Source organism: Coccinella septempunctata, chromosome 7 (genome assembly GCF_907165205.1).
Source record: "Coccinella septempunctata chromosome 7, icCocSept1.1, whole genome shotgun sequence".
NCBI classification, from domain to species: Eukaryota; Metazoa; Arthropoda; class Insecta; order Coleoptera; family Coccinellidae; genus Coccinella; species Coccinella septempunctata.
The window spans coordinates 9,201,169-9,225,280 of NC_058195.1; the positions used below are offsets into that span (position 1 = coordinate 9,201,169).

Here is a 24,112-nt window from a genome sequence, read left to right on the forward strand (position 1 = left end):
GTTTGACAATTTGACATCTGACTAGTTGATTTAATTTTCACATTGGGAATATTATTATTAAACTTTTCGGAGAAAATGGAAAAAGAGGGCCCTTCTGAAAAGTCTGCCCAAGAAAAACGAGCTGAAAGGCTACAACAACTCAAAAAGCTACATAAACTTAGAATGGAGGCTCGAACACATAATCACCAAGCTGTTGTGGCAGAAGATGCAAAAAACAAATTGCCAACAAATTGGGAAAGTAGCAAAAAGCGGGCTGAATGGATTCTGAATGACGAGAAAGCCAGAGAAGAAGCTAAACAACGAGGAGAGGATTATGATCGGACAAAACTTCTTCATGTCACTGCATTAGACGCTGAAAGAATTGAACGCAAAAAGAAGAAGAAAAACCCAGATCAAGGGTTTTCTGATTTCGAATCAGCCACTGTGAGGCAGTACCAGCGTTTAGTCAAGAATTTACCACCCAAAGACATGGAGCATTACGAAGAACAAAAACAAAAATATGGTGATGCTTTTTATGCTGGACCCAATACCATCATCCATGGCTTACACGAAGATAGACCTCAAGCTATTGACAATATGGTTAAAGATCTAGAACAACAAATTAACAAGAGGAACAAATACTCCAGAAAAAGGAATCGTAATGAAGATGCCGATATTGATTATATCAATGAGAAGAACGCGAAATTCAATAAGAAATTGGAAAGGTTCTATGGGGAGCATACAGCAGAAATCAAACAGAATTTGGAGAGGGGTACAGCAGTATAAGCATTCCATTTTTGTATATTTTGTATGGAAAGAAAAAAGATACAGTATAAAGTTTGAAAGTTCTCAAAAAAAAACTGAGCAATATGAGGTGGAATTGTCAATCGTTTTTCCATATTTTTCCTTATGTAGAATCAAATCCAAACTTATAAATATGTTGTATTTTAATATGTGAAAAAATACCATTAAACTAACAGTTTATTATCGAGAATTTATTCTTACAGAATGTTTTAAAACGAAATTGATTTGTTAATTGTAACATTATTAAAATAAAATCTGTATATATTCAAAAATAAAAAGATTTAAGATATATGATTTCATTTAGGTGTACAGTACCTACCTATTTAGGAGTGCCTACTAGTTTCATTCCAATTTAATTGAATTATTTTTTGTATTAAGAATGTTAAAGAAGTACCTAATGAAAACAATTCCAACAATGTAATGAATAGAAACAAAATATTTCAATATTGAATGAATAACAGTTACTAAAAAGCAAACTGTATGATTAGTAATTGGTACTGCTAAAGTACTTAAATCTTTATAAATACTACTTGTTATTAAAATATATAGAAACATATATAAGGTTTCCAAGTAAAGTATACTTTCAAATGTGCTCCAAGGTCGTTTTTTTATTCAGGCAAAAAATATTTATGTTTCAGTCTTTCTGGGACCATAATCTTTTTAACAATATCATAAATTGTTATTGAGATCGATGTAAACTGCCGATATGATCAATAATATAAAACTCAAAATACTTATTGCGTAATGATTGCATAAATAAATGTGTTAAAATGTCATTACAGTAATTTTCGTTGACAAGCTTTTTTATTCATTGCGTTCTACTCGGTTTTACAGAACTGATGTACCTTTTGATGAATTTAAGCAATGATTTAGTATTCCTGTTCTATTTTAAATTGTTCTATCTTAAAAACTACAAAAGAAATATATAGAGCATGCGGTAAAGTTTTGTCGCTCTTCAAATTCTTTTCTGTATTTCATTCATTTAATTAACAAAAATATCTGTGTTGAAACTACATCTATTTCCTTCCTATATATCAAAACCTGGATAACATTTTTTTTCGGAATAAAAAACAAATTCTTGAACTTGATAATACTGAAAGATAAATGTGATTGAACAGCAAAAAGGTACCAAATTTTTTAAATATCAAGTGTGCTTAAAACTTGAGCAATGTATCTGTAGGTAGGTACTTCCCCTTTGTAATTCAATGCACATGTTGGTGCAAAATTGGGGTCGGTAAAGCTTATTGTGCAGTATATTCAACAAAGTTCATTCGTGCGCAGCAAAGGATAGCTGCTTTTGTCAAAGAAAAAGATGGCGATAATAGAAGCAGAAGCAAGAATTGAATGAACGCAACGGCAGGGAAGGGACTAGTTCTCATACTGTAGATCGCAAATCGCTCGAACTCCATTGACTGTTGACTGTTGTGATCTCTACATTTTACAATACTACATTACTAAAAACATAATTCCAAAATGAATTCCTTATTATTCGGTGTTGTTTTTGTCGCCTTCACAGTATCAACTGGTGAGTTTATATTTTCAACAATTTTGAGCGTCTGCTTATTAATTGATTATGTTTAATCACAGGAAACAGGTGATATTGAAGATTAATCATTGGTCAATGATGCAAACGTATTTTTAGACATGATTCATCAAAAAATTGGGGAATTTTCGTTGAAGCAGTGAATGTTTTTTTTTTCGTTTCAAAAAGGCGCATATTATGCTATTTTTATGGAAAATTAAATTTGTGTATGCATGTAAGAAATTTTTTATTTATGCTCGGATGTTGCATTGAAATCGTTAAGGGTGTTATTTCTCTCACTCACGTGGTTTTCAAACCGTTTGGTATAGGTCAAGTCGTAAATCAATACACCCTGCTTCATTCCTCCTGAATTTGCAAAATGATTGATGAAATATTAAAATTTTCACTCAAATACCTCATCGATGCTGTCTGCATACATATTGACTTTACATCTTCGTATAATATTAGTCACATGAGCGAATGATACTGAATAAATAGGTTTAAATTCAGGCTTCATGCAATCATGTAAATAATAAACTTTTAAAAATAGGATATTTGCTCATATTACATAAATGGATTTAAAAAAACTGTAGTATTGGTTTTGCGTCTGGATCCGAGTAGGTATAACCGATTTCTTTCAGTAAAAACCTTCAGAAACTCGCTTTCACTTTCCATTTTTACGTTCTGAATGACAATACGAACTTGCTTTTCAATGAGATGATTAACTTGTAGCTAATTTATGTTTGTCACACAACCAGTTCAACCTGTAACACCCTGTAAATATTTATAAATTTATGCGAACAATAAGTATTATATGCGATTACAATTGGATACAGCAACAAACGAAGAATTCAAAACAGAAATGGTTAGTCATTCTTGAAAATTTTCCGAATTAGGCTACACAATTTCAATGAGTACTTTAGTACTTATACCAATATTTTTGCTGATAAAGAAATTTGTGTACATATACCTTAATTCTTGAGTACATAGGTACATAAATTCAATTTATAATCTTCCTACTCCTTACAGTTATGTTTACGGAATGTAATCTTGAAATTGCGAATAACGAAAGTGAATAAAACTTTTCAATTAACCAGTCATGAGGGTTTATCATCATTGATATAAATTTTATGGAGATACCTACACTAATAGAAGTGGTATGATTCAAAATCAATATAGAAAATGGTTTTTCCGAACTACAATAATTTCGATCTAAAAGAAATGAAGAATCTGGGACTATTCCAAAAATTTTTGGAAATCTTGTTGTTACCTACGATTTCACGTGAAAGTGAATGATGAGTGATGACTATTTTACGATAATTTCATGTTACACAAGTGCTGTTTACAATTTCCTCATTGCATAACCTGTTGATCAAATTCTAGTTCAATTATTCACATTTCTTCAAATTTAGCACGGAACTATTTGCACATGCAGAAGAATATAACGTTTATATTGAATCATTCGAATCATTTATGGCACAAGACAATTTTGTTTATTTCAATAAAAAATTTCACGTCAGGCTAAAATTTTTTCTGAATAGTTTTTACGTACATTAAACTATACAAACAAATTTTATGTAGGTACAACATTTTTATTTTCTTGCGATTATCATACAGTTATCATTCGACAGGAAATGGCCTGGAATGCTATTCCTGTGATTCCAGTAAATCCAGTTTGTGCAACTATGGGATAGCTTCAATCGTAATGCCAACTATTGATTGCGATAAACAAATGGGGGATTCCAACCCTCTGACCTCCTGGATTCCGAAGCAGTGCGTAAAACTCACAGCCAAAGGTAAGAAAATGCTCTATTGAGGTCCACTTTCCCAATTTTCCTTTCTACTTAGCTGATGTAGTGAATGCTTTGTCGATTTGTCGATGCAAAACAACTTAAAGTGATATCGATCATGAATCATGGTGACATTGAATATAAATATAAAAAGAATCTAATATTAAAAATGTTTCCCGAACTTCACATCAAGTCATATCTCTGAAAAAATACTTTTGAAAATATTAGTAGGTAGCTCTAGATCTCGAAATAAAAATATTATTATTCATTCGTATTCCTTATAATAAACATACTTATATTATTTCGCCGGAAATGAAGCATCTCAATTAAGTAGGTACTCGTAATAAACTGAGTTGTTGGCCCTGAAAAAAAGTCATTCACATCATCGATCGCCAAGGCTGAGTTGTGAGTTTATATTCACGATAAGATTAAGATTCTAAAACCAATGAGGTTCCGATGAGGTCTGCTTGTATCACGTTTCTTTGCAGTCATCATATTTTATTGATAACAAATTGAAGAGTGAACGTTGAAACACTATGTGTGGATAGTAGGATAGTGTTTTTATATAAATCGCATGCAAAATGCATATTCGAGGAGTTATTCATGACGTTCTCAAAAAAACAAGAAATTCAATTTTCGTTAATTCATATCCCAAACAAAAACATCATGATCGATTTCAGAACACCTTTTATTCTTTCTACTCAAGCTGTCAGAGCATATTTATGTCGTAGTCTTATTGTGAAATCAGTCATATTATAATACGCCTAGGCTTTTCCAAACGACTAGGCATATTGCAATATCACAGCAGAGTCTCTGATCACAGCAATAATCCAGTATCTCACAGTTTGACTGACAATTTGAGGCGTATTATAATATGCCTGCTGCTCATTAGGCTTATTATTGTCAAAATTCAAAAACGCGCGAATGCTTTGGATTTTGATTGATTATACTCGTCGTTGGGTAAAAGGACTAACGGCTTGTCATACTAATTGTACAATTTATGCAAAAATGAAGAAATAGTGATAATGACCAACAAAAGAGTAGTAGTAGTGTGATGTAATGGGCCAAAAAATACTGCAGAAAAAATGTTGAACGTGAGTAATAAGAAATTGAAACTTCTTGAAATAGGTCAAACCGTAGCAATCGAAGTTCCTAGATAGAGGACCTCTGAATTCCAAAAATATCTTAGGAACCATAGTAAAAATCTCCAAAGATGTTCACCAAATTGGTACCATCCATGGACTATTTAACCGATGGTTTCGAGGGATGAGATTGCCACAGTAATGAAGTGATTAATATTCCAGAGAATAGAGTAATTTCCTCAAGGGAAGCTTTAAGATTATTTCCAAAATTCGAAGGACAGGCACTCAAAGAGTGTTCTCGCAAACCAAATCAAATCCCATATGAAATATACAAGCAGATGTGATAAGGGTGGAGTAATAAATGTTGTAATAAATAATCAAAACCTATAATTATTTATTTTTTTGGCCTATAAGGGATTTCTATGATTTGCCTAGTACACTGCCAGTCGTATTATGATACGAAGTATTTTTTACAGTCAAATTCTAAAAACATCACGTACAATAACAATAAGACTTTTATTATTGCTTGTATTATTTACATGTCATACTGAAATATGACATTGGTTTAAAATATATAAGTGGTATATCAGGAGGAAGTTCCATTATTGTTATGTAAAACATATTGATCCATGCTTTGAAATTTTCATAATTATCTTAAAATTTAATTTTTCATTGAAGATGCCGATGGAAAAGAATTTGTGGCAAGAGGATGCATCCCTTACTCAGGAGGAGCTTGCGACCTCGTAATGAAAACTTTGGGTTTCTTCAGCGGATTAAGTGGTGGAGTCAGAGATCTGGATTGTTACCCATGCAGTGGTGATAAATGCAATTCTTCCATCACTGTCCAACCAAGTGTTGCAGCAACCATCATCTTGAGTCTTCTATTCTTCTTCCTGAAACTTTAAACATCGAACGAATAACAAACCATTTTTATCTGGCTGATATTTTGATACTTATTTTTAGGATCTATGTTTTTTTTATTGTTAGACCGATGTGATCTGTTTTTTTAATAACATTATGTCGATATTAAGTTTTTTATTGTGTGTTGTTGATTTGAAAGAAAAATTGATATGAAAAAATAAGGATCGCTCTATGGATAAACCAAATAACTTTTTCATGTGAAAAAGAATGTATTGATGTTGAATATATGCTTTTCGATTTATAGTATGTTAGGAAAGGTAGTGATATATATCAAGTAGGTTTTGTATAATATTTAAATACATGGCTGGACCATGCCATTAACTTCGGCAAAGGCCGTACTAAGGGGGGGTCAGAGGGGTTGAAACCCCCCCATCCGAAATTTTCCGTATATGAGTATGACCGGTTCCTTCCACCATACAGTATTCGGTACCCCCAAGACACCCTGCTTTTTCAGGGGGTATGGCCTTGAACCTCGATAGCTTATACAATGAGGCTAAAACTGTGGAACAGTAAAAAAATAATATCATTTTCACCCGAATACCTACAAAGATCTACATATGATAATCTTGAAAATACGCACCCTGATTATTGTCTTTGATTCAAGTCTGAATCACTTATTACCTATATCTTATTCTGCATACATTGAATGCTTTATTGTAAATATGTAATGATCTGCTCCATTAGAAATTTATCTTGATTTTGATATCTAATATTTTGTGTCAATATACAGAATATATTTTTCTTTATTTTTGTAAAAATATCTGACTATAATAAAGGGATATTCACTCATATTTTTTCTTTCTATTTTATGGTTGGTCATTAAATATTTGCCCCTAAAAAGGCTCAGACTCAAGGAAACTTTTACGGCAATTTATGAAAAAAAATTCCAAAATCGCTAGGACAGTTTATTTCCCCTGATATCGATAACAATGATTGAAGTCTGTTTCTCTGTTTGATCTAAATCGCCAGAATTACCTATAATTGGTTTGATTCATGTTCAAATCATGTGGGTTAATTTTCTATAGAGGTATTTGTCAAAAATTTATGAATTTTATTTCCAGTATATATCCTTTTTTGTTATATTCAATGATATGGGATTTTGGTTAATTTTAGATGAAAATAAGTGCTAATTTTCCTATATCTCATTGTTCCGCTTCAAGCTACAAACCTTTAGTTAGTTTAGTTAGGGAAATATATACTATTACTAAACCAAAATATTAAGTCAGTCGTATAGGATGGAAAAACTCAAGAACAGAAGAATCATCACTTGGAAGACAGAACTTGGACGAAAGAGTCTACCAGTCAAAAGCAAGATTTGGAATATTATCATTTAGTATTGAAGTTTAATACTTAATGATATTATTAATTTCTATAATGAAGAGATTTCTGACGACTAGAGTGATCCTCCACCAAAATCAACAGAGTATTTTTGGCGCAGAAATTATATGTTCTTCACAGTGCAAATGGAGAACAAGTTATGTTATGTTATGATGAATTATTTTTTTTTAGGAATCATCAAGTCTTCGAATCAGTTTAATGAAGTCGGTATTGTTTACTTTATTCTCGTTCTGCTTTGGTTTTTTGTTTAAGACATAATTTCGAGATGTATATAGAAGATAAAGAAATTTTTATGTCAATGGAAGAGAATCCCTTCAGTATAAAAAGCTCATTCTGTAAACTAATTTGTCATTACTACACTACTCATGGGGAGACAGGGTTTTACTGAGGTTTTAATTTTCTTGAGATGATAATAACATCGGTTTCACGATAAAAATTATGATACGAAAACGTTGCAGATTCTTTTTTTTTTAATAGAAAAACTAGCACCTATTGAAAACTTTTCACGCAGAATATTAACCAATCTGAATTCTTTCTTTTCCTAGACATCTTCCGAATTTCAAAATGAATCCTTCATTCCTCCATAGTGGGAACAGTTATAGTAACTTCTTTTTTCATAAATTCAGAGAGAGGGTGTTAAGTTAGAAGGAAAAGAATTGCAGATAGTTACACTATGTTCATCACTCAATTTTTGCTGAAAAACAACTATTTATGCAGATTCGTGGACACAAAAGGAATTTTTTCATCTTATTATTTAAAATTTTATACTAAATACTGATATGACTGTGTATTGAAGCCATAAACAACTTGTTCAGTGGGAGAAGCTCATAGTAAATATTTCGGATATTTAGGGCAGACGTTATTGCCATTCGATATCCTGAAAAGTTAGGGTTGTTGGCGCCACTTTGGCGTGTCTTTTGTTGGAGAGCGAGGAGGGGAGATGCAGAGGAGTAGTAAGGGTAGTGGTAGAAATAATTTACTTCCATAATCTGATTACCTGATATCCATTCCAGCCATTTACAAAATCAGGTTAAAGAAATCTTGATTATGAATAAATAATATGAGACCTATTGGATTTTAAATCAATTAATACAAAGTGAACTGACCGTCTGACAAATGGCAGCATCTGACTACTACCATACTGGTGTTCGCCTAAGTACAAAATTTCTAAATGTCATTTGGTAAATAGCAATATGTAGCTAATGTAGCAAATGGCAGCATCACATACTGCTGTTAGGCCAAGTATAACTCCAAAAAACCATTTACTCCTATTTGTATTCGTATTTTATTCGATAACAGGTAAATATTTTCAGAAGGAGATGTATTCAGAAGGTGCATTACTTACTGCTTTTGCGTTATCAGTAAAAATATATTTTTTCACTAGTAGTAAGCAGTAAGCCTTTCGCCTTTTCAGGGCAGAATAAGTTTAATAGGTTTATGATTCATTCAAAACAAGATGACAATATCTGATGTGGTGAATTTCTTGTATTCTAATATTTTAAGATTTTAACCTAAATATTCGCACCCACATGAAAGAAATCTTCGACATCGAAAATCACGCTGTAACAAACCGGTATTTGGATACCTCCTGTTGGTTAAAATCATGTGGGAATAGCAAAATATATTCAATGCCGTAGAATTCTGTTACGTAGCCGAAACAACAAGAACAAAACCATCGGAGACGTGGTTGAGTAGGTTATTATAAATGCCAAATGTTCATCTCTGGAGGTCACAATACAGAGACGTATTTTTTCCTTGATTTTCACAGTTTGAAGAGATATTTTTTTATTACTGAATGTGTGAAGTTGTCCCGTTTCCACTCAAATTGTAGGCCTACAGTGTACACCTAAACTTTCACATGACTGCTAGATAAGGGTATATAGCTGTAAGGAATGTTCAAACTTATAATATACATTCTTCCAAGCATATTGAGTTGATATGATTTCGTCAAAACAAACAGTAATGACTACAATGATTATATGACCAAAGTACGTATGATCTTTGTACCTTAATTGTTCAAATGATAAACAATATTCTTGGTCATAGGATCTTACTCATAGTTTACCTCCCAAATAGCATTTGACACAGTACATATATTTTATGTTTAGAATAACTTTAATCAATACCTAATTCTTTGATAGGCATTGGTTTTTCTGGTCAATATTCAGAGTTGTACGAATGCTAAGAAAAGTTACTCCTCACATACAAAGTACGAGTTCATCGTTTTACGAACACATTGATCTGAATCATTCTAAATCATATGATGATCTCACCTCGTTCAGTTCACAGTTTGAATTGATTTATTGGGAGGAGTTCTATAGGAAGATCAATTCAACAATTAGGAGCATTTGGATTTTTGAATATGAGTTGAAAGGAAAATTTCATCTGACTAATAATTTTTATTATAGTCATCTGAGATATATTTTGGAAAATATTTTCTTATTGGATGAAATCTGATTCACCACAAGGTGCAATTGTTATAGTTATTTACCCGAAGAGTAAACTCATTTTAGGGAAAGGTGCAAGAATGAAATAGGCACCAACCTTTTTGTGCCTACTCCTGAAAAGGAATTCATTAAAAGAAAAAACCGAGAATAATGAAATGAAAAGTCCTTGAAAAGCTGGGAAAACAAGTGGTGACGTCCAGTCTGCCAAGGGGTGTGTTTGGCGAAATCGATAATAACGTAGTCACAAAACTTTACTGGGTTCAGTCGACTGAGGGGTAGTTCTGATATATTCCGTTAAATAACAAAAAACGGTCTAGGAGGCATTGGAAATTACCATTAGTTTCGATATTTCTACCACGATGTCTAATCTTATCCAATGAACTGTAGGAGGCTCCTTTTTCCAATGAACTGTTTCATTCTTCACTGAGTATTGAGAAAAAATGTCTGAAAGAGAAAGCATCAAGATTATTCCTCATGCTAATTGAGTATCCAAGTCACCATAAGTATGAGTTCAATTACATGAACTGCCAATAAAAAACAATTCAGTACCTAATGATACAGACTGGCTGTTAAAGTTATTGAAATGATAAAATTTTTACTTTCCTTTTCTCATCCTGGACTTTCATTTCTGCCCTCTCACTGTTTATATTCAATTTTTTAGAATCCTCACTTTGTAATTGCAATATATAAAGTATAAAAAATAGGCATTCGATTCAATGTTTCAACATCTGGAAAAACTCGTGGAAAACTACTACGTCTTTCATTATTGATTTTCAGAAATAGTATTTTGCATAATTATCATCAATAATACTATGGTCACGTTTTGAGGTCACATTTAAATGGACAGCCTAACTGCACTAAATGATTTCGAACAAATTATGTCAATTGCCAACGTTCTTGTGGAAAAACAGGACAACCCAAACTTAACGTTTGTAATCTCAGATAAGCTTTTACAAAAAATAAATTTTTCGTTTGACACCGTACAAATTAGTAATCAATTGTGTCTAACGCTTCTTTAAAGTACCAATACGACCCATAAGAAACTGTTTCATGTTCAACTCCTCTGTCCACTGCACACTCAAGGACAACCCCACTTTATATTTTTTAGCAAGTAAATTGAGAAACCAAGTAGCATCCTATCCTCACTTATTCCCTCCATCTGTTGCCTATCGAGGTCATTTCCAAATATAAAATTGATTCGAATGAGTTCAGAGTAGATGATGTTATATATACGAGAATCGAGAATACCAATTTCGAGCAATGAATCATAGAAAAGTCTGCTCGAAGACGATGTATCTTTGTATCTAAAGGCGGAGAATATAAAAAAATGATGTTCATTTTACATCGTCTGAAAGTGGAATGTGGATTTGAGTTGGCCACCAATATTAAGCGATCTAACCTCTATACATTCGCTCATATAGATTTTCTCGTTGCATGCCTCATATTTCAATAGTTTAGTAAATAATGGAACTTGGGGTTAAATTCGCAGATATTTTATTATATTCTTACCATATCAAGTAATTATGATTATGAGGAATATTATGCTTACTTTTATGTCGAAAATATTCCACAATTTCTCGGTATAAGTGATCATACTTTCAAAAATTATGTTGTAGTTTTAATACCCAAGTTGATAATCAATAAAAAAAAACCAACAAATAGTTATTTTATTATTACAACCGAGTATTATAATGTACAAGAATCATAGTTGGATCAATTTCTCTTTTCTGAAACACCATGGATTTCACTCCAAGCATCTGCTAAGAAGCAGGTCAGTATGTTATGTAGATCATATTTGGAAAACAAGATTGATGATTTTTCTACATCGGTAGATATCGATGGAATAGATACAGGTACGTGTACTCAATTATACAATAATATCTACCCAAGATCTGTTTTTAACTATATAATTTGCAATATCGAAATTGTGGTCCCTTACCCGATAAAAATAAATATTTTCATGCGGTAGTGAACACAGGCACGTATTGGAAATTTTTTACATCGAGAGAAGACATTGAATGAAAAAAAAGAGCTTTCAATATTTGTTGTTCTGTTTGTTTGAACATAAATGTCCGCAGTCATCTATAAAAATTGTTCCATATAGCCGTTAAACAAAAAGAGATGTTTAAAGTTTTTCAAATAAATTACCAGCAGAAAGAAAATTTCAATTTCCAAATAAACTTTCAATTTCAAGAAACATGATATAAGGGAATAGGAACAAAAAGAAAAAAATTAATGAAATCAAATGTTGTATTACAAAGATTACTCTACCTTCTGGCTCTAATTGGCCAATTTTGGTTTGGACAAATAAGTATGTATATGAGATCTTATTGGCAAAATAACTTGAGAAGGTTAAATTTTGTATATCATCACGAATCATAATTGGTAATATTTATTCTAAGATGAGGGTTAAAAACTTCAGAAGATTGAACCCAAAGCCCGGATATCAGGATATACCTACAAACAGCAGTTCACAGCGGCTCTGCTAGACCTAACTATCTGTTTATCCCCTACGAAATTCACAATAAAATAAATAAATCCCAAATTTATGTGTCATATTCTATTTTAATCGTCTACGGAAATTTCCCAATCAAGATATCCTAAAATCTATTGGGCTAAATCCAGTACTGTTCCTCCAACGTCATTTCCCCCTATATCCTCTCCCCCCTATAACTATCCAACTTCCAACTGAGGCATTTCAAACTGGACTCTAGTAACTGTGTGCGAAACAAAAGAAGTCGCAACTCTACTTACGCAATTAAATACCTACTATACACTTAATTTTTGAAAAATGGCCAAATTTGTTTATGTTTTCGCAGTTCTTGCTCTCATGGCTGTTAGTGGTAAGTTTTTTTTTGTGAGAAAATTTCGCTTAATTTGAATTGTTATTCTGGATGTTGTTGAGTAGTTACTCAATTCAATGTAGAAAAATGCTGGAGATGTTTTTTAATTCAGAAATAACCATTTCTTCATTAACACAGATTTTCTTAACAGTTCATTGGAATGAATAAATACTTATGAACGAGCGTCTTGGGCGGTGACGTGTTTGTTTAAAAATAAACTTCGCCTTGTAAAATACACCAGAGTTTCCTTTTCATGGTATTTTACTATTAACGCAAACTCACTTCGGTTATTATCAGGGAAAGTTATAATATTTATCCTTAATTTTGGTTTTTGATGTTGCGTTTCTAAATTCTTATTAAAAGTTCGACTACAGGTGACGTTATGTTAGTCCGAAGGTTAATTTTCCTTATTTTCACTCGAATATTTCGATTGTCGTATTTGAGGTTGATCAAAACAGAAAGATTTGGGTAAACTTGTTGTTTTGGTCCTTCAAGTACGATAAAGAGACTGCCACAACAGTAAATATCAAAGCTAGATAACATCTATAGACAAGGAGATTGAAACTTTATGTTGAAAGCATAACTAGCTCAATTTTGCAGAGTTTTCTTGGAGTTCACGAAAAGTCATGCAAAACAAGCAGGTAAAATGTTTTCCTCGATGATAAATCAAGTGACTTAACAATTCGTTTTCTCATTCTGAAATTTTGTCAGATTTTAGCTTTTTTCATAACGGTTCATTAATGATTTGTTATGAAAATATTCAAATGAGTACTCTTTATAGGAAAACTTTATCATCATACTCAACTACAAACAGGGTGTGTCAATGACTAGTTGTGAAAAAATTTAAGGGGTAATTCATTGTCAAAAAATAATGTAGATCGTCCTTATAATTTTTGAAGCCCCTCCTTAGATACACACTCCTAAAGATGGCACCTGATATCATGCTGATATTAAAAGGTAACAGCACTAAATTTTATTCTTCTCGTTCCCAGAATATCTGGTCAATTCCCTTTCTGTCAGTTTTCTGGTTTCTAAGAAGACAATTGCTTTTCAGCTGCTATCTTTCAGGAGCTGTATCTTAGGGGCTGTTCAAAAATTTTTTTATGAATCACCTCTTAAATTTTTTCGAAACAATTCATTCATGCTGTAACTAATGAGTTTATAATTTATCGATTGCTTTTTTCAAAAGGATTTTAGTATCGACTGTCAACTATTATCTACAGAAACAGAATGTATTCAATTTCTTAAAAAAAGGGTTCATGTTTGCTGTAAGTTTTACAGTTCAGTCGCATTACTTTTAGATGTTCAATTGATATTCCAAAAGCGATGTAATATTCCGATCATAAAAATAAGAGTTTTGAAGACAATGATTCCAATAATTGGGAATCATCGACGATTTTAATATCAAATGTAGATGATTAATACTAGATTATTTGTGGTTATAGATACCAAGTAAAATCCTAACTATTTCATATTATCAAATCAACAAATTCGATTTCCTCAATCCAGTCTGTCAACTGATTTATTTAATATTCTGTTTGCATAAATCGAGTCACAATGATAACTGTCATCAAATTCAATTCCTATTGGAATATATGGTATGAAGATCTAGAAGGAAATTACCCATTAAACCAAACCCCTAGTATCATGTAAATTCTATCCAATTAATAAAATGATGTGTCGTTAAGAATGAATATTATTCTTTTTCGATTGGCATTGTTATAATAGAAATTTCCTACACCAGATTAGAATGGGGAGATAACTGTGGAATTTTATCATTTCAGATTGATCGTTTTCTACTGTTTCCCCATATAATGAGGATGCTTCTTTTCATTTTTTTTTCTCAAAACATCCTGTTTTTCATGTTAGTATTGTCAATTTTCATTGAAGCACTTCGTTGGCGTGTAACAAATCAATCCAGAGATATCCAGTAAGCATTACTTCGCCATTTGCTTAATGAAAATCTAAAAATAGAATTCCAGCCGTTTGATGAGAATGGAAACATGCTGTTTATCGATCATCACACAAAAAAGGAGGCTGTTCTAGAACGTTTACTATACCTACTATATTCATGCTATTTTGTCCACTTTGCACTGAAAGCATTATTTTCGTTTCTCAAGTTTCATAAACCTCATTTGCATTCGAGTGATAACAAAATACTCATTTTTAAATCATGCTGAATATTTGACTTCCTCCTTTTCATTTCTTAATATAACCACAACACCTACACTCGTCTTCCTTGTTTGCCTTTGCCATTTATGTTTTCCCCATTTCGTATTCCACTGATATACACGATCATTTTCATCATTTTAAACACGTCTGTTGAGCCTATGGTAACACTATTATTTGATACGTATAGTTGTGCAATAATGAACGAAGGTCAAATTGATGATTAGAGTTTGAAAGGTACACAGTATTGATGGAGTTTCAGTTTATTATTTCGAATGAAAATCCTACCGGACCAGAAAACACTTCTAGTTCCGATTCTCCTCTGTTATTTTTTTATTGTATTACTTAAATTTTGCAACTTTTCTTGTTAATACCAACAGCATTATCATCATCAGTGAAATCGAAAGATGTGAGAATAATCTGAATCAATCGGAATCTTTTGTGTTAAGAAATGTATAACGTACTGGTTATATTTTTAAGGTTTAATTATAGACAAGCTAAATATAAACTCAATTTTACTGTTGCTATTGAAAAGTGGGAGCATCGTTGTTGAAATCAGAAGTGAAGATTCATGTTTAGAATAGAGAAATTTACTCTTTTTGGGTGCAATGAAATCGTATAAACTCATTCGACTTTCTAGTGCGAAAAATGTCATCTCGTACATAACTATAGAGCTTGTAGATAAAATGAGTCAGCTGAGGACATAATAAATGATTATTTGGTAGTTAGCGATGCCCTTTCCATGGCCTCCTTGATTAATTAACCGTAACATTCGTGGTTTACTCTCTAGATCTCTGGCTGCCACTCATCTGCTTATACAGGGTGTTCCTAAATTGAACGTACAAACGAAAAGGGAAGATTCCTTAAGTGAGTTTAAGAAAAAAAAAGTCCCATAAACATGGGGTCGCAAACGTTTCGTTTTCGAGATACAGAGTGTTGAAGTTTGAATTTTTTTCAAGTTTTTTCGAGAATGATGAACTTTTTGTCAAATTGTTAACCTGAACAAGTTGAAAGCATGATTTCAACTGTATTTTTTTATTACAGCAAACGCACTAAAATGCTACGAGTGTCCCTTGGGATGTGAAGGAGACGATAAGTCCAAATGGCAAACGCAAGACTGTGGAGGAGCTTCAGCTACAGGACAGGAAAAGGTCTGCTTAAAACAGGTTATAAAAGGAACAGGTAAGCGCAAATATCAGACTTTTTTGATAAATTCAATTTGAAATTGGGGGATTATCTTTTTTATGTGGCACTGAGGACAAATTAGACCCATTGTTTTGATAGAGTTGATGTTTTTCATCGATATAAAAAACAGAAGATAATTTATGGATTTTTTGGGGTCATACGACAATGTCAGTTGAAGAAACTTCCTTCCATTAGCTCTCTGTAAGCCAGTGAGAGATCCAATTTCGAGATTTCAGAAGATAAATGATTTTCGGGAATCACCGTATCTGAGAAACAAAAAAGCATGTTTGAGTGCCTATTTTTGACTCCCCATATGGTCGATAGGTCATTGGGCAGAAATCACCCTATACTGGGTGAGTCTTTGAGTCGTACAAATATTTTGACACTAGATTATTGAGGTCAAAAGAAACACTATTTTCCTATACCGTTTTTTCCGATTCGATCCTGATCGAAATATATAGCCATTTTAAGTTTTCATAATGAGCTTTCTTCAGAATAACAAGCTAAATCTATGACACTACTATTCATCAATTAAATGAAAAACTATATTCCGAAATTCATTTCATTCGATAAAACCGTTTGTGCGAGAACTACAAATAACATTTTTGTATGGTTTTTCAACAGCCTGTATCTTTTAAACCGAGCCGATTCGGAAAAAAATGGTGAAGGATGAAAGTGTTTCTATTGACATCAAGAATCTACTGTTAAAATATTTGAAAGAGTCAAAGAAACTCCCTGTATGATATTTCGAAAACCATATTTCATTTCGATTGATCATTTTGTTATTTCAAACTCTTCGTGAAAGTAGGCTTACGAACTCAGGTTCATTGAACCTTCTATCCGTTGGAATCTGATATCGTATCATTAGAATTTCGCTGATCGAGAAATTCTAACGATACGGTTAACACTCGATGTGTTTTGAGGGATTTGAAAGAAATTTTAGTCCAAATTCTCATGAGTAACAATGACATTTTCTTATTACTTTTTAATACTTTGTTTTATTCGTAAAAAATAGAGAAAGGAGTATGGAACATAAACTTGAGGTGATACTCTAAAATTGTGGAAATGATTCGATTTTTTTCAACATAACATATTCGATTTTTTAACAAAACCAAGAGAGTGGTATAAAAGAGGTGGTTTTGTACTACCTTTCCAATCCTTATTGTATCTGCGATGGAATAGGAAAAGAAAGATATAGAAAATTGTTTCAAAAACTGAGAAAAAAATGAAGAAGGATTTTCCCCCCCTGTCCCCCTTTTGGTAGGCACTGTCACCCTGTCACATGATTCGAAAATGAATGCTTATAATTTTCTGATGATTGATAACTATCAAAGACGCTAACCATTGTTGAAAAATGATATTTCGCAATATTATATAAGTTGGATTGTGCCAGGATCATCGTTGACTTTTTTTAATTACAGGAGGCAAAGACAGGGTTGTCAGGAAATGCGCACTGCCAGCAGCTGGAAAGAAATTCGAATGCGTCGATGCTCCTGGAGAGAAAACCACCCTTTGTGAAACCTGCACAACCGATTTGTGTAATTCAGCTGGATCTGTCACCTTCAGCTTCCTTGCACTCGCGAGTGTGATTGTTCCTTTCTTGGCTACAAGATTGCACTAGCCAGTTAAATTATGTATATAGCTACATAAGAAAATTATTGATGTACACAATGTGTTTTTCGTTTGGGAAATCAGTCCGAAATATTCCGTTCATAATAATTATTGTTTTTATTTTGTAACGTTCGCATTATTTTTCAGTTGAGTTATTTATGTATTTCAATATATGGTTAATAGATTTATACATTAGATGGTCTTTTATTTCGTTTTATATCGAATGAATTGTATGAATTTTTTTAATCTTGAGGAGCTATATTGAGAGTTTTACTGTCACTCCTTTAATTAAGAATAGGCAAATATACAATATCTCTCATATTCACTATTTTAAAGAAGCATACGCGAGCTTTTTTCATATCATCCATATAATAAAGGAAGAGTTGATAAAAACCTCATCAAAGACCAAATAATTCTAAGCAACAAGAGTTTTGTTCATTTCTAGCACAAAAAGTTACGGTTGCTATTTAAAAAAACTCAACCACCCTCCCCTCGCAGAGAGTGTATATCAAATTCTTCAATCATAAATAAAAATTTACGTAAATTAAAAAAATACCGAAGATATGGATTTGGTGAGGTTTTTTACTCACTCTGTATAGTTATTGTATTTAGATCTGTGATACCCTTATTTTTCGGAGGTTGTCTCACGTTTAAATTAATGAATACATTAATTGTTTCGAAAGCTCATGAGGAAGCAAATTGTAAAATTTTTTCTAGGTTTCATGTATGATTTTAGATTACCTACATTAAATAATCGCGAATAAGGGATAGGTTAGGTATAACAAAATTACGCATACCCCAATTCGAAAATCTGAAATGGTTCTTCAAAAATACCTACGTGTGTTGGAAAGATTTTTCTTAATACAAGCTCTGTTTTTTATTTCAATTATTTTTTTTCTCGTGACCTGTGATCTATTTATTGGAGAAACGAATATAAATTGAGTTTTCAATGAAATTAATTTTCAATATCTTGAGCAAAAGCTATAAATATTTTCTTGAATTTTATTCGAAGATGCTGATGTATAAGCATAAATTAGATTCATTATATCTAACTGACCCCCATCTAATTGGTGGAAGAGCTATTTGAAATAAAATATGTACATTTCACGCGTTTTTTTCAGAGAGAAATCTCAATTTAATTGATGAAATGTAAGCTTTCGAATATCAGAAAAATATTGCTGTATTGCTAAATGTGATTCTTCAGGTTAATTATTTTTGCTGTGACATTAGAGTTTATTGTCGTTCAACTTTGACAGCAAAAGCTTGTCAAAACATATTTGGTCCTATCGCTATGTTTCGATTTTTAGTGTATGTCTCAATAGTTATGAATCACCATGTATATTATCACTGACGCTGAATGCTAACTAACAATGTTTCCTCAGAAATAATTACTATAACTGATGTCCCTATTAAATCGTCAACAATTGTCCGACAGATGGTTTGGCTAAAAAACGCTAGATGCCAACTGGTTAAATTGTATTAATACACTGCGCAAAAAAATTAACGCACATTCTGAAAATCTCAATTTCAATGAAAGTTAACTCTACATTGACTTTATAACTTATTTTTTATGTTCTCTCGGGAAGGTTTTGAACGAAACAAGACACATTAAAGAAGAAAAATTCAGGATTTCACCGAATCTTATGTGAAAGAAGAGAAATGAACAATTTTCAAAATATTGAAATGCTGATAAGTGATTTAATACTTGGTATTTCCACCGCTTGCGTTAATTACAGCTCGGCAACGACGGTTCATACTCAAAATGAGTGATCTTAAAATGTTCTGATCTAATCCTTCCCAGATTTCTCCTAGTTGGATTTCTAAGTCATTAAGAGCAGCTGGATGATTTTCTGAACTTTTCAGCCTTCTATTGAGGTTGTCCCAAACCTGCTCAATCGGATTGAGATCTGGACTTCTTGCTGGCCATTCCATTCGAGAGACTTCAACTTCTTCAAGATACTCCTGAACGATGCGCGCACGATGGGTTTTGGCATTATCGTCCATAAAAATGAAATTTTCACCAATGTATGGGGCAAATGGCACTACATGCTCTTCAAGAATGTTCCTTATATACTTATCTGCATTCATAGCTCCATTATCAACGACCACTAAGTCTGTGCGAGCAGTCAAAGATATTCCACCCCATACCATAATCGATCCTCCCGCGAAACCAGTAGTATTCAGGAAATTGCACTGATCATATCTTTCATATGGACGTCTGCATACAAGGGAACGTCGATCACAATGGTAGAGGCAGAATATAGACTCATCTGTGAAGAGAACTCTTTCCCAATCGGCCTCTTCCCAATGGATATGCTCTCTCGCAAAATCCAAACGCGCCCTTCGATGGGCTGGGGTAAGAGCTGGGCCTCTTGCAGCGACACGAGGCCTTAAATCATATTCTCTGAGGCGATTTCTTATTGTTTGAGTGCTAATCTGCACCTCATGAGTTTGCTCAAGCTGAATTTGAAGGAGGCGAGCGGTTGCAAACCGTTGTCTCAACGAAGAAACTCTCAAGTAACGTTCTTGAATGGCAGTTGTTACCCGTGGTCTACCCTGTCCTGCTCTTCGGACATTCATACCTGTCTCCCTGAATCGCTGCAACATTCTGGACACACTTGTATAGGAAACTCCAAACCTTTCTGCAATTCTTGTGTATGTCCACTCTTCTTCTCGCAAAACTACCGCTTGGGCACATTCCTCTTGGGTTAAATTGTTTCGCGTTGCATAGCGATCGTGTGTAGTAAATCAAACGAAAGAAAAACTATTGATCACCAGAATTGATCGAGAACAACTGATTTTAGAATGGAGCCAATACATTCAAAATCTGATAATATCATCTTTTTTATTCCTGCTGGAAAAAAACATCTGTATTGAAGAAAACCATTGAAAGTGGATAACATATGCATGCATAATTCTGATAAAAATAATTATCATTGAGAACACCTTCAGTTGTAGACTAAATTTGAGATTTCCATAATGTGCGTTAATTTTTTTGCGCAGTGTATATTAAAGACCACCAGATCGTGTTTTACATAAATATACCCTGCAAGTTTTTACCAAACTTTATTGAAGAAGAACGAAGAATTTCTGCTCTCCATCATTGTGATGAAAATTTTTATGAAAACAACTTGTTTTTCCGTTCCTTTGAAATCCTGCATAGAAAAAAGTAGAAACAAGTGATATGATACGAAGAAATGATTCAAAAGTGAAGCAAAACTCCTCTATTGTCTAAAATATTCACTTGCAAAACTCAGGAAAAGACAGAGAAAGTTCTAGTTTCGTCTCGTCTATGAAAAACCAAGTCTCTTCTCGAAAACGAAACGAGACGAGAAGATACTCTTGAAAACGAGACCCTCGAAGGCATCACTACCAGAAGGTTTACGTCAGATTGTTTCTGTTTCGATGTTTTTTATGCCCTGAAACTATTTTCTGTAGGTATATATTCACCCATACACAGAAAGGTTCTGGGCCAATTCAAGGAGTTATCTATCACAAGATGAAGGGATCTATAATGATCACCAATGGCCTAGTTAAGTACGTTCTCATAGCTCCAGGGATACAAACACCTACAATAACCTTTGTATTCTCTCCTCGTACTGTTCTGACTTCTGACTCGACTTGGCCTACCTCAAGGTTTTATTCGGTCTCCCAAACATGACGTACATTCCTCGCACTATTTTTGACTTACAACCCCAGCAAATAAATTGCATAAGATGCTTTCACATTTTCCTTTAACAATAAGAACTATGTCGTTGTCGTCAGCATAGCCTGTACATTCGAAGCCAAGCTCCGTAAACCTGTGGACTGTGGAGTATCTCATTCATTACAACTAGGCATAATAGAAGGGGAAGTATTGCTGCTCCTTGGGGTGTTCTGCTAGTGGCTTCGACAGTGGTGGTTTGATTGTCTCAGCTATTCTCGACTTCGACATCTCATGGACCCCCTCGCATTTTGAGTGTCTTTTTGGCTTCTACATGTGCTGAGTTGTCAAAGGCCTCAGATCAATCTAGGAAGCCTCACAAGGATTTGCTGAAATTGTAGATACTTTCTCTGCATTTGATCGTACAATATGGAGGCCATGATCGAGTTAAATAAACCAAAAAAGGGTTCATATCAGTTCTCAGAAATATAAAACGCCCCTAATGTTATTACCTCAGGGCACAAACCCGACAAATGCTTGTCCAATCACATTTTAATCCAATCGCTTCCGGTATACACGAAGCCTCTTCGCATACATTCCCAAAATGCACTCAGCCAATTTTTCATCAGCGTGGGTGTCTGAAAATTTCTGTTTTCAAGGAAACGACCGCTGCGCACGCTCACGCTCCCTGATAACCCTGCCAGCCCTGGAAAACGGTGGAAACTTCAGTCGGATGAACCGCGATCAGGCCGTTCGACCCTCTGAGGGGTGAGCCTCGGAAAGCCGCGTAAAACTTCGGGTTTTATGTCATTCAGATTTCGAGCAGGACCCAAGGGAATGCCTGTCCTAGGATGGACTCCCACGATGGCGATCTGAAGTTTCGTTTCGATATTAATTGTAAGTTTCAGTCTGGATTAAGAGGTGTTTTGTAGGATGGATGTTCCAACAGGTTGTTATGTTTGAAAAAAGGATATTATAATGCAGATGCTACTTAAATCTGAGTTGTTTTATGGAAGTAATTGAAACAATATAGAATATCAGTTTGTAGTTTATTTTTTCTTCAACCCTTTGGCCGATTTCAACGATTTTTTTTTTAAATTGTAGCATGATTCTTCGGGAACATAACTGTTCAGATGCCGTCGCAGTTACCTCCTTCCTCGTTATATACAGGGGTGAACAAAATAATAAAAAGTAAGCTTTAATTCATAACACCCTGTGGAGTGAATCGCCGACAGACGAGGATGTTTACGAACACTCAGATGTTGCCTCATCTTTTCTGAACATTTCCTCTCTTCATTCATTGGGATATCATTATTTTGAAAGAAGTTACAACTCTTTAATTGGTCAATGCATCGGCCAGCATGTTCTACAAACAGTACAAACCTAATCGAGTGTGTTGGGTGCATGTTAGGAAGAGGACTAAGTAACAGAGTCCCAGTAGTGGAAAATCGGGAGCAATTGACAGGTGTAGTCAAGATTTTGGATGATCTTGTGGTCATTAGAGCACTTGGGACACACATGCACAAGTTATTGAGCAGCACTGACATTACCTGTCAATTATTTTTATTGCTTGCAGCAATTATTTTTATTGCTTGCAGAACTGATGAGGCAACATCCACTCATACTTCTTATTCTTCTTGTTCCCTCCTGTATACAGGGTGAGTGTTTGACTTGTACAAATATTTTGACATTAGATTCTTGAAGTCAAAAGGAACACTTTTTCCCTATACCATTTTTTCCGATCCGGCCCTGATAAAAAGATATAGCCATTTTAGGTTTTCATAATGAGCTGTGCCGCCCCTGTAATAACAAAAATACCTTCATAACATAGATTATAATCTTTGCTTCAGAATAACTAGCTGAATCTGTGGCACTACACATCTGTGGACATTTTAAACAGAGTTGTATTCAGCCAAAGTACCCAATTACTCGAAAACGGCGCATTATACGAGAAAATATGAAGAATACTGTCATTTTACAAAACGTTCAAAAACGTCATTAGATAGCATCCGTCTTAGTTTCAAGAGTTGGGTTCTTTGAATTTTCGGTATTTTTATGGTACGTAATGGTCAGAATGAGAAAACTGGAAGATGTGGGTGATATCTTGTGTTCGTAAAAGATTCATCAAATAAATGAAAAACTATATTCCAAAATTCATTTCATTCGTTTGTGAGATAGAAATAAAAATAACATTTCTTATGATTTTTCAACAGCCTGTATCTTTTGATACAGCCGATTCGGAAAAAATGGTCGAGGAAAACAGTGATTCTTTTGACCTCAAGAATCTACTGTTAAAATATTTGTACGAGTCAAAGTCTCACCCTATATAACATGAAACGATAAAAAAATTTGCATTGGCCAAAGGATTCAAGAAAAAATGAACTACAAACTTCATGGAGATTTTGTCCATTTCCCTAATTTTCGGTGTGTATATTTCCCGTCTTAAAATATTTCATTAATAGGTAATAAAATAGGCTACGTACTTCATGAAAGCCACACACAGAAGTGAATTTCATTTTGTACTTGTTGAACAATATATCATGGGATTTTTCATGTTCTCCATTCCATCCATTTTTTTATTTGATTCGATCAAATTCAAGACGACTTTTCCTATTTTCTGTGTGTTCAAAGCCAGTCATTTTCTACATAAAATGGTAGTAATCCCAATACAAAGAGAAATTGAATTTTTATTATCCTTCGTGAAAAATTATAATAATAATTTATAATTATGGGCATTCCAATCAAGAAACTCCAGCTAAGCTACTGGGGCAGAATGAA

General features: G+C 33.5%; 4 protein-coding genes across 4 annotated transcripts in view; all 4 read left to right on the forward strand.

Moving 5' to 3' along the window:
• Positions 1-1,078, forward strand: LOC123317078 (pre-mRNA-splicing factor Syf2). Its single transcript, XM_044903440.1, has one exon. The coding sequence runs from the start codon at positions 76-78 to the stop codon at positions 763-765; it is 690 nt and encodes a 229-aa protein (XP_044759375.1). The 5' UTR covers positions 1-75; the 3' UTR covers positions 766-1,078.
• Positions 1,079-2,125: 1,047 nt separating this feature from the next.
• LOC123317081 lies at positions 2,126-6,889 on the forward strand. Its single transcript, XM_044903443.1, has 3 exons — positions 2,126-2,308; positions 3,937-4,101; positions 5,856-6,889. The coding sequence occupies exons 1-3, from the start codon at positions 2,257-2,259 to the stop codon at positions 6,080-6,082; spliced, it is 444 nt and encodes a 147-aa protein (XP_044759378.1). The 5' UTR covers positions 2,126-2,256; the 3' UTR covers positions 6,083-6,889.
• A 5,677-nt stretch (positions 6,890-12,566) lies between these two features.
• On the forward strand, positions 12,567-17,886 carry LOC123317083. Its single transcript, XM_044903444.1, has 3 exons — positions 12,567-12,726; positions 15,940-16,077; positions 17,502-17,886. Exons 1-3 carry the CDS (start codon positions 12,675-12,677, stop codon positions 17,699-17,701), a joined length of 390 nt encoding a protein of 129 aa, XP_044759379.1. The 5' UTR covers positions 12,567-12,674; the 3' UTR covers positions 17,702-17,886.
• A 4,192-nt stretch (positions 17,887-22,078) lies between these two features.
• The window catches only part of LOC123317075 (probable G-protein coupled receptor CG31760), a 68,603-nt gene continuing 66,569 nt past the window's right edge, over positions 22,079-24,112 (forward strand). The window contains exon 1 of the mRNA XM_044903437.1: positions 22,079-22,231. The gene's annotated coding sequence lies outside the window, so the exon portion shown is untranslated. The remainder of the gene's footprint in view (positions 22,232-24,112) is intronic.